Source organism: Rhincodon typus, chromosome 38 (assembly GCF_021869965.1).
Source record: "Rhincodon typus isolate 14 chromosome 38, sRhiTyp1.1, whole genome shotgun sequence".
NCBI lineage: Eukaryota > Metazoa > Chordata > Chondrichthyes > Orectolobiformes > Rhincodontidae > Rhincodon > Rhincodon typus.
In genome coordinates, this window is record NC_063369.1 from 1,795,097 (window position 1) to 1,809,352 (window position 14,256).

The 14,256-nt window shown below is 40.1% G+C and overlaps 1 protein-coding gene across 4 annotated transcripts in view; it reads right to left on the bottom strand.

Moving 5' to 3' along the window:
- Positions 1–796: 796 nt before the first annotated feature.
- spc24 (SPC24 component of NDC80 kinetochore complex) overlaps positions 797–14,256 on the bottom strand; it is a 19,927-nt gene continuing 6,467 nt past the window's right edge. For 2 of the 4 annotated variants that reach the window (XM_048618098.1, XM_048618097.1), the window contains exons 2-6: positions 13,583–13,745; positions 12,708–12,852; positions 11,107–11,211; positions 5,114–5,190; positions 797–3,520 (exon numbers count right to left, since the gene is read on the bottom strand). In XM_048618098.1, the coding sequence (XP_048474055.1) occupies positions 3,414–3,520; positions 5,114–5,190; positions 11,107–11,211; positions 12,708–12,852; positions 13,583–13,745 (597 nt within the window). In that variant the 3' untranslated portion in view covers positions 797–3,413. Of the gene's footprint in view, positions 3,521–5,113; positions 5,191–11,106; positions 11,212–12,707; positions 12,853–13,582; positions 13,749–14,224; positions 14,247–14,256 lie in introns of those variants that run through there. The other 2 variants (XM_048618096.1, XM_048618095.1) reach the window with 2 other exon arrangements.

The window sequence follows — 14,256 nt, forward strand, 5'->3', positions numbered from 1 at the left end:
CCAAGACAACCACTATCCAAATGCATAGTATTGTTCTTTCAACACTGATGGGTCTGTCGTGCTAGTTGATAGTGGTGTTTGGGATGTAGACACATTCATGGAATTACATCTTACAGGTAATATCAGGTTTGACTGGTCAGAGAGCCAGCTTTCAGAAATTTGGCACAAGCATTCATCTCTATAAAGAAGCATTTGCAGGGCTGTTAACAGGAAGTGCAAGATCAATGTTGGGTGGTCCAGAATCATTCTTTTTTAGACTTTGCAGCAGTTTGAATGATTTGCTGGGCCATTTCAGAAAACACTCAACAACCCACATTTCTGGTCTTAAGTCATCTGTAGGCTAGACCAGGCAAGGATGGCAGATTTCCTTCCCTAAAGTACATTAGTAAGCCATGTGTGTTTTTACAGCAGTTTATTGGTGACCATGAAGCCGTCGTTGGCCATCTTCTAATCCCGGTTTTATTAATTGAACTTTAATTTCACACGTACTGTGGTGGAATTTGAACTTATGTCACAGAGGGATAGCGTGGGCTAGATACAGCTCTAGTAACGTTAGCAGTACATCACCACCCATATTGAACAAAATAAAACAAGAGACCACATGTTTGTGTAACTATTCATTCTCATTTGGGGTAACAGCATAACCACCAGAGCACCTGTACTGTGAAGGGAAAATATGATAGTCTCGTTATTAACATTACATGTTAGCTGCAAGAATTGTCTTGAATAGTCATTCTCCTATATACTTAAATTGCCTTCTCCCACTATTTGGATGTGTCACTGTTTCCACAGACCCAGCTTCAAAATATTTGTCCGTGTAGAAGCAATGCTACTTGCACTTATTGGTCATATGACGTCCTCGGGATATCCAAAACCATATAACAAATTACTTAACTGATTCTGTAGGCAAAAATCAACACCCATTTTATTCCCATAGGCTCATAAACAGATGGACAAATTGATGCACGAATAATGGTATTCCTGCCTCTATGAAGAATGCAACAGAATGTTTTACCTCCATTTAGGCTTACTTATTAATATTACATATTTTAAAGTCCTCAACTATGGATTGGAATGGATAAATTTCCTTAGCAATTTGCAGCTGTTCTTGATAGGAAATAATCAAGTTTATTATTTATGCACTAATCTAGCTGATGGGTGAATAGATTGTGATGTTCTAGTAGGAAGGTATTAGTTTATTCTTTTCAATTTAATGATGACTGTTATTGATATAATTGCAGTAAAAGTTAAGGGATAGCATCTCAATCACAGGTGAAAAGCTTGCACCTTGGTAGAACACACTAATTCCAGTCTTCTTTGCTGATGCAAGGTTCCAGCTGTTCAACAAACATTGGTTGCCTACAATTATTAAGTCCAGAGAAGCAAAAGATAAGGAAAGGGTATAAACCACTTTATTAGAACTGAAAAATATTACTGAGGTAGGCATAGAAAATAGCTTAGGAAAAGGGGGACACAGTTGCAACTATCAAACACTGAAATAAATAACATAAAGATCCTCAATATGAGCCATGCTTGCATTCATGTCACAGTTCTGAAATCGGACACACACACTTCCAGTGTACTGCATCCAGTTTTTTGTTTTCCCCAATTTGCTGCACACTATTTTCAGGAAGCCAGCTAATCCATTTTCAAAAGGAGTAAAGCTTAATATTTTCATTTAACGTTTGCTAATCTACAACATGACTAAAGAACAGATAATATTTATCCAATACAAATGCTCAGTAGACTGGATTCACGAATCAATGCCAGACAACACAAATGGACCAATCATTTAAATGTTTTTGTAAAAGTTCACATAAACATATAGACCTTTCCTGCAAAAAAAAAAAAAATTTTTTACAGCATTCTATGATATGGAGTGGTGGCACACAGGTTTGTGCCTGCAAGTTCTCACAAGGAATGAATTTTCAATTTCAGCAATGTCGTTAGGAAAAGCACTGCACATGTTGCCACATGCAAGTAATCCTGGTAACTTTGTATCTTTTCTTGCAATCATCCCAAAATGCATCAACAGGAGATTGGTCTATATTTTGTCAAACACCACACACTCATGAATCCACCAGTAAGACTTGCTAAATTGTACTTTCCAAGATTAAAGCCATGACTTCAAAAATATTAGAAGCACAAAAACAGCAATTCAAAATGAACAGTTCACTTATTCTCCATAATTGCTCAGAGAACAATTTACCAATCTGTGCTCAACAGGTTCCACAGATAATCACAGATGAAACTCTGAGTGCTTGGTAGAGTCAATGTTAATGGGCTGTGTTATACCCATTCCAAAATGAACTGACATAAATACTTAAGGAAACCATTACATACAAAACAATCTCAAAAAAAAAATACCACTTTCTTCTACCTATACAGAGTTTATTAAAAGGTGGCTTGCGGTTTAAACACAATATCACTTGATATCATAGAATCCCTACTGTGGGGAAACAGGCCCTTCAGCCCAACAAGTGCTCACCATCCCTCCAAAGGGCATCCCATCCAAACCCATTCCCCCACCCTTTCCCTGTAACCCTGCAGTTCCCATGGTTAATACACCTAATCTACACACCTCTGAACACTATGGCCATGCTAAATTGCCCAATCAACCTATCCTGCATATCTTTGTACTGTGGGGGGAAAACTGGAGCGCCTGGCGTAAACCCATGCAGACACGGGGAGAATGTGCAAAATCGATCCACATACGGTTGCCTGAGGGTTGAATCGAACCCAGGCCCCTGGCACTGAGAGGCAGCAGGGCTAACCACTGAGTCATCATGCCGCTTTATATTCTGTTTATTACTTTCCATCTCAATTTCTTCTCCAACTAAAGAAGCAATTTAAATGTTTTAGCCCAACCTAACCACGTGATTTTCAGCACATTCACTATAACTCATAGATCAAATCGCTTTCGAATGACATTGGTGATTCTTTTCTCATTGCTATGAACTATTGCTTTTCACTGATGTGACATTATGCACTTTTTTCAAATGCTCTCATACCAATCTTATATTTCCACTAAGACTAAAGTAGTCAAATTCATGGTTGGAAATCATCCATGGTTGGAAATAAAGTAGCAAAGGTTTCAGCAGACAAGAATAGCTAGTTTGTCAGAATTATTTTACATTTTTACTCATTCACTGGCATTCTTGCCTTCAATTTAAATTCCCACATTTCCTCCACAAAAAGAGAAACCAGGAAATTATATGCCCATTTATTTAGCATTTGTTACAGGGAAGCTACCAGAATCTGTAATTAAGGACAAAGCAACCAAGCACTAATTTGAGTTGACTAAACAGAAAAGCAGTGGTCTATATTGGGTGGTATTAAAAATATTAGATGCACAAAAACAGCAATTCAAAATGAACAGTTCACTTATTCTCCATTCTTGCTCAGAAAACAATTTACCAATCTGTGCTTAACAGATTCCACAGATAATCACAGATGAAACTCTCAGAGTGCTTGGTAGAGTCAATGTTAATCGGCTGTGCTATACCTGTCCCAAAATGAACTGACATAATAGTTAAGGAAACCATTACATACAAAAAAGTCTCAACAAATAACATACCATTTTTGAATTGAGTGAATATGACTGAAGAATACAAGTCACACACACTTCCAGAAGGCATTTGCTAAGTCTCCATGAAAGAGAACATTAGTTAAAATTAACGTTATGGATTAAAGGCAAATTACTGACATGATGAACAGATTGGACAGGGAGAAGATAGTAGAGATAAAGTATACATACTCAAATTGAAAAGAAGTGTCTAGAGGTGTCCCACAAGGATGTGGACTATGATTTCAACTATTTACTATATTGACAACAGGGTGCCATTAATCCTCATTTGCCAATGAGGAAGAATGGTGGCATAGTAAATAGTGTAGACAGATATTTTAAATAATATTGAGATAATAATAGATTAACTAAAGATGGCACTGTGGCTTAGTCAGTTTAAACGGCTGTCAAGTAAATGGGGCATCGTGAGTTCAAAATCCAGCAGTTCCTTTGCTCCACCCTAGCCTTTTGGTTAGGGCCCTCTTAATGTGCAGAGCTAGTGTCCCTACTCCGGACTGAGAGATCTGGGTTCAAGTTCCACCTGCTCAAGAGGTGCATAATTGACTAGAAAAATAAATGAAAAAAATAAAATTCAGTAAATTTGGACTGGATGAATTTCAATACAGAAAAGTAAGAATCATTCATCTTGGACCAAAAGAGGATAGATCAGAACACTGTAATAATGACAAACTGGGGGTAATAAAGATCCAAAGAGATTCTGAAGTCCACGTGCACAGATCAATAAAAATGTAAAGGTCATGTACAAACAAAATCAAGCACATGAATGCAATGTTAACATTTATAACTACAGGACTGGAATAGAAAAATAAGCCTGCAAAACTTCATTAGACAATTTCTGGATTTTGTAGTCAGAACTGTAGAAGAGGCATATTAGCCTTGAAAAGAGACTGCCATGCAGGTTCATCAGAATATTACCATGGCCCCCAAGGTTTAAAGTACGAGAAAATATTTAGATTTGAGTTCTCTGGAATAAAAGGTTAAAGAATAATATGACTGAGGTAGAAACTTACTGCTAATGAAGAAACCTAGGTAAAGAGTTGGCAACCTTAACATTCAGGAATGAGATAAGGAAACAAATTATGGGAGATATATGGACCTCTCAGTCACTAAAAACAAGAGGGTGTTACCTAAATTAGCAATTTTAAATCAGACATCAATAATTGTTTTTAAGATAAGCACATTAGGGGATTATGGAGCTGAGGCAGGTGGACAGAGACAGCCATCATCTGAAAGGAGCAGAAGAACTGACTTGAGACTGAACATTCAAATCATGTTCCTACCTGACTCCAAGAAACTCACTCATTTTTGTGCCAAATGCTTTTCCCTTGCCGTATTTTACGTTATTGAATTCAAGATTCCTAAAGCATCATATTTTCCGAGGCTTTATAGAATGAGATTCTGTAGTCTTTACATTGCTGAAAAGCATGGTAATATTAGTTGATTCATCTATCCCTTGTACTAAAGGTAGTTGAGGTCTTACATCTGGTTTTGTCTACTTTATTTTCAAAGTCACAAATCAAAGGATACCACCTTTCACAAGAGATGGATCGCTGTCATAGTCCCAAATGATTTTAGTGACCTTATGGAAGATATGAGCCAAGTACCTGCATGAAATCATATTTGAATATAAGCATTTTACACAAGTGATAACATGATGCCAACTGACAGTAAAACCATTTAACTTGTAAGCAGCTCATTTAAGGAATGAGGCAGTATACCTTAGTACTTGTTGTTACATCTTGATTTGATTTGCTTTGATTTATGATTGTCACAAGTACCAAGATACAGTGAAAAGTATTGTTTTCCATGCTAACCAGACAAATCATAGCTTACATAAGTACATCAGGGTAAGAGAACAGAATGCAGAATATAGTGTTACAACTACAGAGAAAAATCAACTCCAATACATGAGATAACAGAGTGTGGAGCTGGAGGAACACAGCACGCCAGGCAGCTTCAGAGGAGAAAGCTGACGTTTCAGGTCGGGACACAGCATCGGTGGTTCTTACTATCTCTAATATGTGAGAGGTCTGTTCATAAGTCTGAGAAGTTTCTTCCCCACTGTTATCAAATTTGTTGATACATGTTTTTCAACTTTTGTATCTGCTGACCGATGGAAAGGGGATGGAAGAGAGTATAACTGGGGTGAGTTGGAGACAGTAAGGACTGCAAATGCTGGAAGCCAGAGTCAATAGTGGATTAGTACTTGGAACTATGATGGATTAGTACTTGGAACAATGATGTTGTTGCGAATAGAGACTTGGTTAAGGGACAGACAGAATTGGCAGCTGAATGTTCCAGGATACAGATGTTTCAGACAGGATAGAGGGGGATATAAAAAGGGTGGGGAAGTTGCACTACTCGTTAAGAAGAATATCACAGCTGTACTGCAGGAGGACACCTTGGATGGCTCATACAGCGAGGCAATATGGGTAGAGCTCAGGAACAGGAAGGGTGCAATCACAATGCTTGGGAGGCCTATAGTAAATCCCAACAGCCAGCAGGAGAAAGAAGAACAGATATATAGGCAGATTTTGGCAAGATGTAAAAGTAACAGGGTTGTTGTTGTGAGTGATTTTAACTTCCCATATATTGACTGGGACTCACTTAGTGCTTGGGGCTCGGATGGGGCAGAGTTTGTACGGAGCATCCAGGAGGGCTTCTTGAAACAGTATGTAGATAGTCCAACTAGGAAAGGGGCCGTACTGGACCTAGTATTGGGGAATGAGACTGGCCAGGTGGTCGATGTCTCAGTAGGAGAGCAGCTCAGGAACAGTGATCACAATTCAGTCAGCTTTAATGTACCGATGGATAAAGATAGGTGTAGTTGTCAGGTGAAGGTGCTAAATTAGGGGAAGGCTAGTTACAACAACGTTAGGCAGGAACCAAAGAATGTAGATTGGAGGCAGATGTTTGAGGGCAAATCAACATTCGCTATGTGGGAGGCTTTCAAGTATAAGTTGCTGGGAACTCAGGACCGGCATGTTCCTTTAAGGATGAAGCATAAGAATGGCAAGTTTAGGGAACCTTGGATAACGAGAGATATTGTGAGCCTAATCAAAAAGAAAAAGGAAGCATTTATCAAGGCTAGGAGGCTGGGTACACACAAAGCAAGGGTGGAATACAAGGAAAGTCGAAAGAAACTTAAGCAAAGAGTCAGGAGGGCTAAAAGAAGTCATTAAAAGTCATTGGCCAACACGATTAAGGAAAATTCCAAGGCTTTTTATATATATACACAGATTAAGAGGGTAGCCAGGCAGAGGGTTGGCCCACTCAAAGACAGGAAGTGAGTTTACGTGTGGAGCCAGAGGAAATGGGTGAGGTATTAAATGTGTACTTTGCGTCAGTATTCACCATACAGAACGACTTGGTGGATGATGAGTTTGGGGAAGGGTGTGCAAATAGTTTGGGACATGTTGAGATCAAAAAGGAGGGGGTATTGAAAGTCTTGAAAAACATTAAGGTAGTCAAGTCCCCAGGCCCTGATGGGATATACCCCAGAATACTGAGAGGCAAGGGAGGAAATCGTTGGGGCCTTGATGGAAATCTTTGTATCTCACTGGCTACAGGGGAAGTCCCAGAGGACTGGAGGATGGCCAATGTTGTTCCTTTATTTAAGAAGGGTGGCAAGGATAATCCAGCTAATTACAGGCCAGTGAGCCTTACGTCAATAGTAAGGAAATTACTGGAGAGGATTCTTCGAGACAGGATTTACTCCCACCTGGAAATCAATGGGCGTATTAGCGAGAGGCAACATGGCTTTGCGAAGGGGAGGTCATGTCTCACTAACTTGGTTGAGTTTTTTCAGGAAGTGAAGACGATGATTGATGAGGGTAGGGCAGCAGATGCTGTCTACATGGACTTCAGTAAGGCCTTTGACAAGGTCCCCCATGGCAGGCTGATACAAAAGGTAAAGTCACACAGGTTCAGAGGTGAGCTTGCAAGATGGATAAAAAACTGGATCGGTCATAGAAGACAGAGGGTAGCAGTGGAAGGGTGAGTTTCTGAATGGAGGGCTGTGACTAGTGGCGTTCCTCAGGGATCAGTGTTGGGACCTTTGCTATTTGTAATATTTATAAATGATTTAGTGAAAAATGTAACTGGTCTGATTAGTAAGTTTGCTGATGACACAAAGGCTGGTGGAATTGCAAATAGCGATGGGGACTGTCAAAGAATACAGTAGGATATAGATCGGTAGGTGACTTGGACAGTGAGATGGCAGATGGAGTTTAATCTGGAAAAATGTGAGGAAATGCATTTTGGAAGGTCTAATCCAGATGGAAAATATACAGAAAATGGCAGAACCATTAAGAGTACTGATAGGCAGAGGGATCTGGGTATACGGGTATACAGGTACACAGGTCACTGAAAGTGGCAACGCAGGTGGAAAAGGTAAGGAACAAGGCATATGGCACGCTTACCTTCATCGGCTGGGGCACTGAGTTTAAAAATTGGCAGGTAATGTTGCAGCTTTATAGAACCTGAGTTAGGCCACATTTGGAATATTGCGTTCAATTCTGGTCGCCACACCACCAGAAGGATGTGGTGGCTTTGGAGAGGGTACAGTAAAGATCTACCAGGATGTTGCCTGGTATGGAGGGCATTAGCTAGGAGGAGAGGTTGGAGAAACTTGGGTTGTTCTCACTGGAACGATGGGGGTTGAGGGTGGACCTGATAAAAGGGCTACAAGATTATGAAGGGCATGGACAGACTGGACAGTCAGAAGCTTTTTCCCAGAGTGGAAGAGTCAGTTACCATGGGCCATGGGTGCGAGGGGTAAGGGTTAAAGGTGATGTACAAGGCAAGTTTTTTTTTTAACTCAGAGGGTGGTGGGTGCCTGGAACTCGCTGCTGGGGGAGGTAGTGGAAGCAGATACGATAGTGACTTTTAAAGGGCGTCTTGACAAATACATGAATAGGATGGAAATAAAAGGATACGGTTCCCAGAAAGGTAGGGGGTTTTAGCAATGATGGGCAGCATGTCAGTACATGGATGGCCGAAGGGCCTGTTCCTGTTCTGTAAGTTTCTTTGTTCTTGTTCTTTGTTCTAATAGACATGAAGCTGGAAAACCCTTCTTCATTCGGCCCGAAACACTGACTTTCCTGCTCCTTGGATGCTGTCTGACCTGCTGTGGTTTTCCAGCTTCACGTCTATTGACGATAACTGGTGTGGGAGGAGTCTTTGATCACGTTGGCTGCTTTCTCAAGGCAGCGTATACCTGTAGACTGAGTCAACGGAAGGAAGGCTGGTTTTCATGACGGACTGGGCTGTGTTCTCAACTCTCTAATTTCTTGCGACCTTGGGCAAAGCAGTTGCCATACTAAGCTGTGATGCTTCCAGATGGGATTCTTTCTATGCTGCATCTACAAAAAATTGTAGGAGTTATCGTGGGCATGCTGAATTTCCTTAGCCCTCTAAGGAAACAGAGGCTTTGGTGTGCTTTTTTGACTGTAGCATCGATATGGATCGACCTGGCTAAATTGTTGGCGATATTTACTCCGAGGAACTTGAAGCTCGCAATTACCTCCACCTTAGCACCACTGATAGATTGAGGTGTGTTCTCCATACCACTTCCTGAAGATGACCAACATCTTCATTTTTTTGACATTCAGGGAGAGATTGTGTTTTTACACTATGCCACATGAAGCTGTCTATCACCTTCCTGCACTCGGTCTTATCGTTTGAGATCCTGGAAGGTTTGTATTATAAGGAGGTGCAGGATAGGCTGGGAAATTGTCCCCTGGAGCATAGGAGGTTGAGAGGTGACGATATAGAGGTTTATAAAATCATGAGGGACATAGATAAGGTGAATACCAAGGGGCTTTTCCATAGGGGAGGGGAGTTCAAAACTATAGGAAATATTTTAAAGGTGAGCGGAGAAAAGTTTAAAAGGGACCGGAGGGACAACTTTTTCACACAGTGTGGTTCATACACGGAATGAGCTGAAGGAAACAATAGATGCAGGTAAAATTAAGACATTTAAAAGACATTAGGACAGGTACATGAATAGAAAAGATTTAGAGGGATATGGGCTAAAAACAGGCAAGTGGGACTAGTTTAGTTTGGGAAATGTGGTCAGTATAGACAAGTTGGTTCAAACAGTCTGTTTCCATGCTGTATGATTCTATGACCCACTACAGTGGTATCATCAGCAAATTTGTAAATGGAGTTAGAGCTGAATTTGGCCTGAGTCGTGAGCATATAGGGACTATCATAAAGGGCTGAGTATGCAGCCTTGCAGGGCACTGATGTTGAGGATTATTGTGGAGGTGGTATTGTCACCTATCCTTACTGATTGTGGTCTGCGGGTCAGAGAGTCAAGGATCCATTTGCACAGCAGGGAGCAGAGTCGTAGGTCTTGGAGTTTGAAGGTGACTTTTGTTGGAAGTATGGTGTTGAAGGCAGAGCTAAAGTCAATAAATAAGAGTCTGACGTAGGTGTCCTTGTCATCCAGATGTTTCAGGAGTGAGTGAAGGGCCTATTGTGACAGTAGGCGAATTGTAGAAGATCAGGACAATCTGGGAGACTGGAGTTGATAATGTGCCATTACTAACCTCATGAAGCACTTCATAAAGATGGATGTCAGAACCACCAGGTATGTGTCATTAAGGCACCTCGCCTGATTTTCTTCGCTACTGGGACAATAGTGGTCTCTTGGAGCAAGTGGGAACCTTACATCATAGTAAGGAGAGGTTAAAGATGTCTGCAATTACTCCCGCCAACTGGTTCTTGGATCTGAGTGCACGGCTGGGGACTCAATCCAGGCTGGTCACTTTCTCAGTTGAATGGTAGAAAATGTATCGTCTCATAACAGTTAGCTTAGAAAAATATGTTTTTCTCCTCCTGGAGTTTGTTTTCCAAGCATCAGTTGTGCAGTTGTTCTCTGAGCCAACATTTATTGCCCATACACAATTTCTGCTTGGACAATTTCTTCTTTCTTGCTAGAGCCATTTCAGAGGCCTGTTAAGAGTCAACTAACTTGCTGAGAGTCTGGAATTACAGGCAGGCCAGATTAGGTGAGGACAACAGATTTCCTTACCATACAGGACATCAGTGAGCCTAATGAGTTTTTACAACAGTTACCTGGTAGCATTAGGCTAGATTTTTAAAAAAAATATCAGACTTTCATCAATTCAAATTTCACATGTGCCATGGTGGGATCTGAATCCAAGTTCCTAGAGCATTAGTCTGAGTCTCTGAATTGCTAGTCCAGTGACAATACCTCTTCCCCAACCCAGCAAAAATTTCTACATTTTGGCCATCAGTTTCTACGACCCACAATCATAGTGGATGACCTGAGAGCAAGTAGCTTTTCACCTTATTGGCTGCTCAGAAGTCGTCTAAAAATATTGGGTATTTTTTCCAAATTGTGATGTAGTGAATTTATCTCTCTCTATATACACCAAAAAATATCCTGCGAGTTCAAGAATTTGATTTTCTACCACTCCATACAGAATACTGATTCAGAGTAACAAGACAAGAATATTTTAAGCAAACTTATGCATTACTTCAAAACTTACTTGGTAGAAGGAATAACCACTGTCGTGTCTTCAGCTACCTCTTCTTCTATTTTGGTTATTTCTTTCTCAGTCCTTTCAAGTTCCTCCAGTTCTTGCTGTAAAAGTGTGACTTTTGTATGTTAAGAAAAGGAACAATATGTGATTATAACATTGCTCATGTATGAGCTAGGTACAAAATGTTTCACAAAGGTAAAGATGAAATTGAGACAATGCATTCACATGGCGGTTCAAGAAAAATCAAAATCTTTAAAACACTTGGGAATTCTATTTATATAACAATGATTTAAATAGGCACAAATTATTCATAGTAGCAATACGCAACAAATTCATTTTGGGTGATAGCTCATAAAAACAATGCCACACCACTATCACTACCAGAGATGTTTAATGTAAATACCAAAATGTTTGAGCACCAACCTGTGGTGGATAATATTTACTTCAATACCAAGTGAAGTTACTCCTTTCTGCAAGCAGCATTCTACAAGTTAATCTCAAAGGGTTTAATAAAAAAAAGTTGTTTATAGCACAGCACTTGAGAATTGCTGAAAAAAAGACATATGCTGCTGAAGCCTTTTGTCTTGCACTCAAGGACAATTTCAAGAATACCAAATGTCAAAGGAAACACATTCTGTACTGCAAGAGAAAAGGGTACTTATGGATTGATTGAAGCTTTGTCTTGGAGAATACACCAGGCAACAGGTGTCTCCCATGTTTTTGTCTAATTTAAAAAGGTGCAATAAGTATGCTTGTGATGCAGCAGTTGTATCCCTATCTCTGATGCCTGGGTTCCAATCCTGCCGGCTCCAGAGGTGAGCAACAACATCACTGAGCAGGTTGACCTGGAAAATATGTATAAAAGGTGCAATAGGGCTCTTGTGACACAGCAATTGTGTCCCTACCTCTGAGCTAGGAGGCCCATGTTCAAGTCCCATCTGCTCCAGTGGTGTCATAAATAACATCTTTGAACAGGTTAATTAAAAAAAAAACAATCTTATAAAGGTGTACTCTCCTGCCAACATCATTTTAATTTAGGTGATTTGGTGGTGGGAAAAGCCATTGAGTTGTGTGAAATAGCACCTCTGGATATATAAAACATTTAAAAAAGGAGGGATGAGGCTCTTGTGGTATATTGATCATCTTCCTACCTCTCAGCCAAGAGGCCTGGGCTTAAGTCCCAATGGTCTAGAAGTGTCTAATAATATCTCTGAAGACTCATTACCTAATTGGTTGAGAAACGAGCATTGCCCAAACAGCCTTAGCCTTCTTGTGATGCATATGGAAGTGTCCCTACCTCTGAGCCTAGAGGCCCAAGTTCAAGTCTCACCTGCTCCAGAGGTGTGTAAAAATATCTCTGAACAGGTTGATTAGGAAAAATATCTAAAAAGCTGTAAATCCTCCACATGTTCTATTCGCAGAGAATAGAGTTCAGTATATATGTATAGCTTCTAGCAAGCGCAAGTGCAAGCCCACGCCCACTGACAACCCTAAATTGGTTTAAAATGATTATTAAGACAACATAATCACTTGCAGAGATCATTCCTCCATTGCTTCCTAATCTAAGTAGGCACTTCTTAAAAGTAAACTTCAGTCGCAAAGGATATTTTAATTCTGCGTCTTTCTGAACATACTGTTGTTGACTATTTTTCCACTGTTCCTGAATCTTCTGCACCTCCAGAAAGCTTTTCTGTTGTTCTTCTCCAATCTCTATAACTTTCAGTGCCACTTTCTCCCGTGTCTGTTGTATTTCTGAAATCAACATCATGCAATTCTCAAAGATCCTGTATTAGTCATAGATGTTTCCAAAAGCTTATTATTTCTAGCCATTAACATTTTCAAGCAACAGGGAGTTAACCTAAAACTACTTTTAAAGCAGCACAGATCATTCAGTATAAACCTAACATTAAAAATTGTACTGGAAACAATCAACGAAGGTAGATAAACCATGCAGTATAAGCAGGTTCAGTGATAAGGATCCAATTTATGTCTTTTTTTTTAATCCACCTGTACACATTATTTCATTTTCAAGGTATGGTTATAGATTCTGCATAAGATAATTTGCCTTCACAGAACTGTTAGTATAGTTCAGACACCACAGATTGTCTGTGTACTGCCCTCACAGCATCTCTAGTGCTAGAACAATAGTAAATTACTGTGGATACTTGAAATCTGAAATAAAAGCAGAAAATGCTGCAGAAGCTCAGCAGGTCAGGCAGCATAAGGAGAGAGAAATAATTCATGCTTCAAGTCCAATACTATTCTTTGAAACATGCTAGTTTCCAGAATCAAAACAATAACTGTTTTTCTCTCCAGATGATGCCAGAGCCACTGGATTTCCCCAGAATATTACATTTTTATCTTTATTGTTATTGCCATTCACACCATCACAGAAAAACAGTTTGTGGCACTTTTTGAATTATCTGTGCCAATTTTACAAATGTAAGCTTACTTACCCAATTTCTGAATTGTCATGTCTTACCTGTAAGCAGTTGCTTCACTGATCTTTCAAATTCCAGGTACCTATTTACAGTTTTTGCTTTATTCATCATGGCTTTCTGCAACAGCACCTCCCCGTGGGAGCCTGAGAGGATAATTGACATTTCTCCAGCTAACGCCTTAAATTCTTGCATCTGGGCCTCCATCTTTATGAGGGGGAAAAAAGCAGAAAACATACACTTTAATTTCTTGTTCTATCATTCATTGAACAGACATGCAGAGTCACTCAGATATTGAGTGATACAGTCTTTGGGAATAAGAGAGGAGAGAACTTAATTTAGTGACCAAGCTTTGAAGGGGATTCTCACGTTTTCTGTCTCACTCTTGCCTAAATTTCCTCCAGCATCTCCCCCCATTTTTGTTTTCCCTCACGCCTCAAATTTTCCTCACTTTCTCCTCCACAGTTGTTTTTATCTCTCCTCTGCGTAATTCCTCCCCGGATGTTTTCTCCCTTTCACTTTATCCCTCACTCTCCCCGTGGTTTTATCCCACACTCTCCCCTCACCTCTCCAAGTGGTTTTTTTTTAATCCCTTACTCTCTGGCTGTTTTTATCCCTCGCTCTCACCTCTCCGGGTGATTTTATCCCTCACTCTCTCGCTCTCTCCGGGTGATTTTATCCCTCACTCTCTCGCTCTCTCCGGGTGATTTTATCCCTC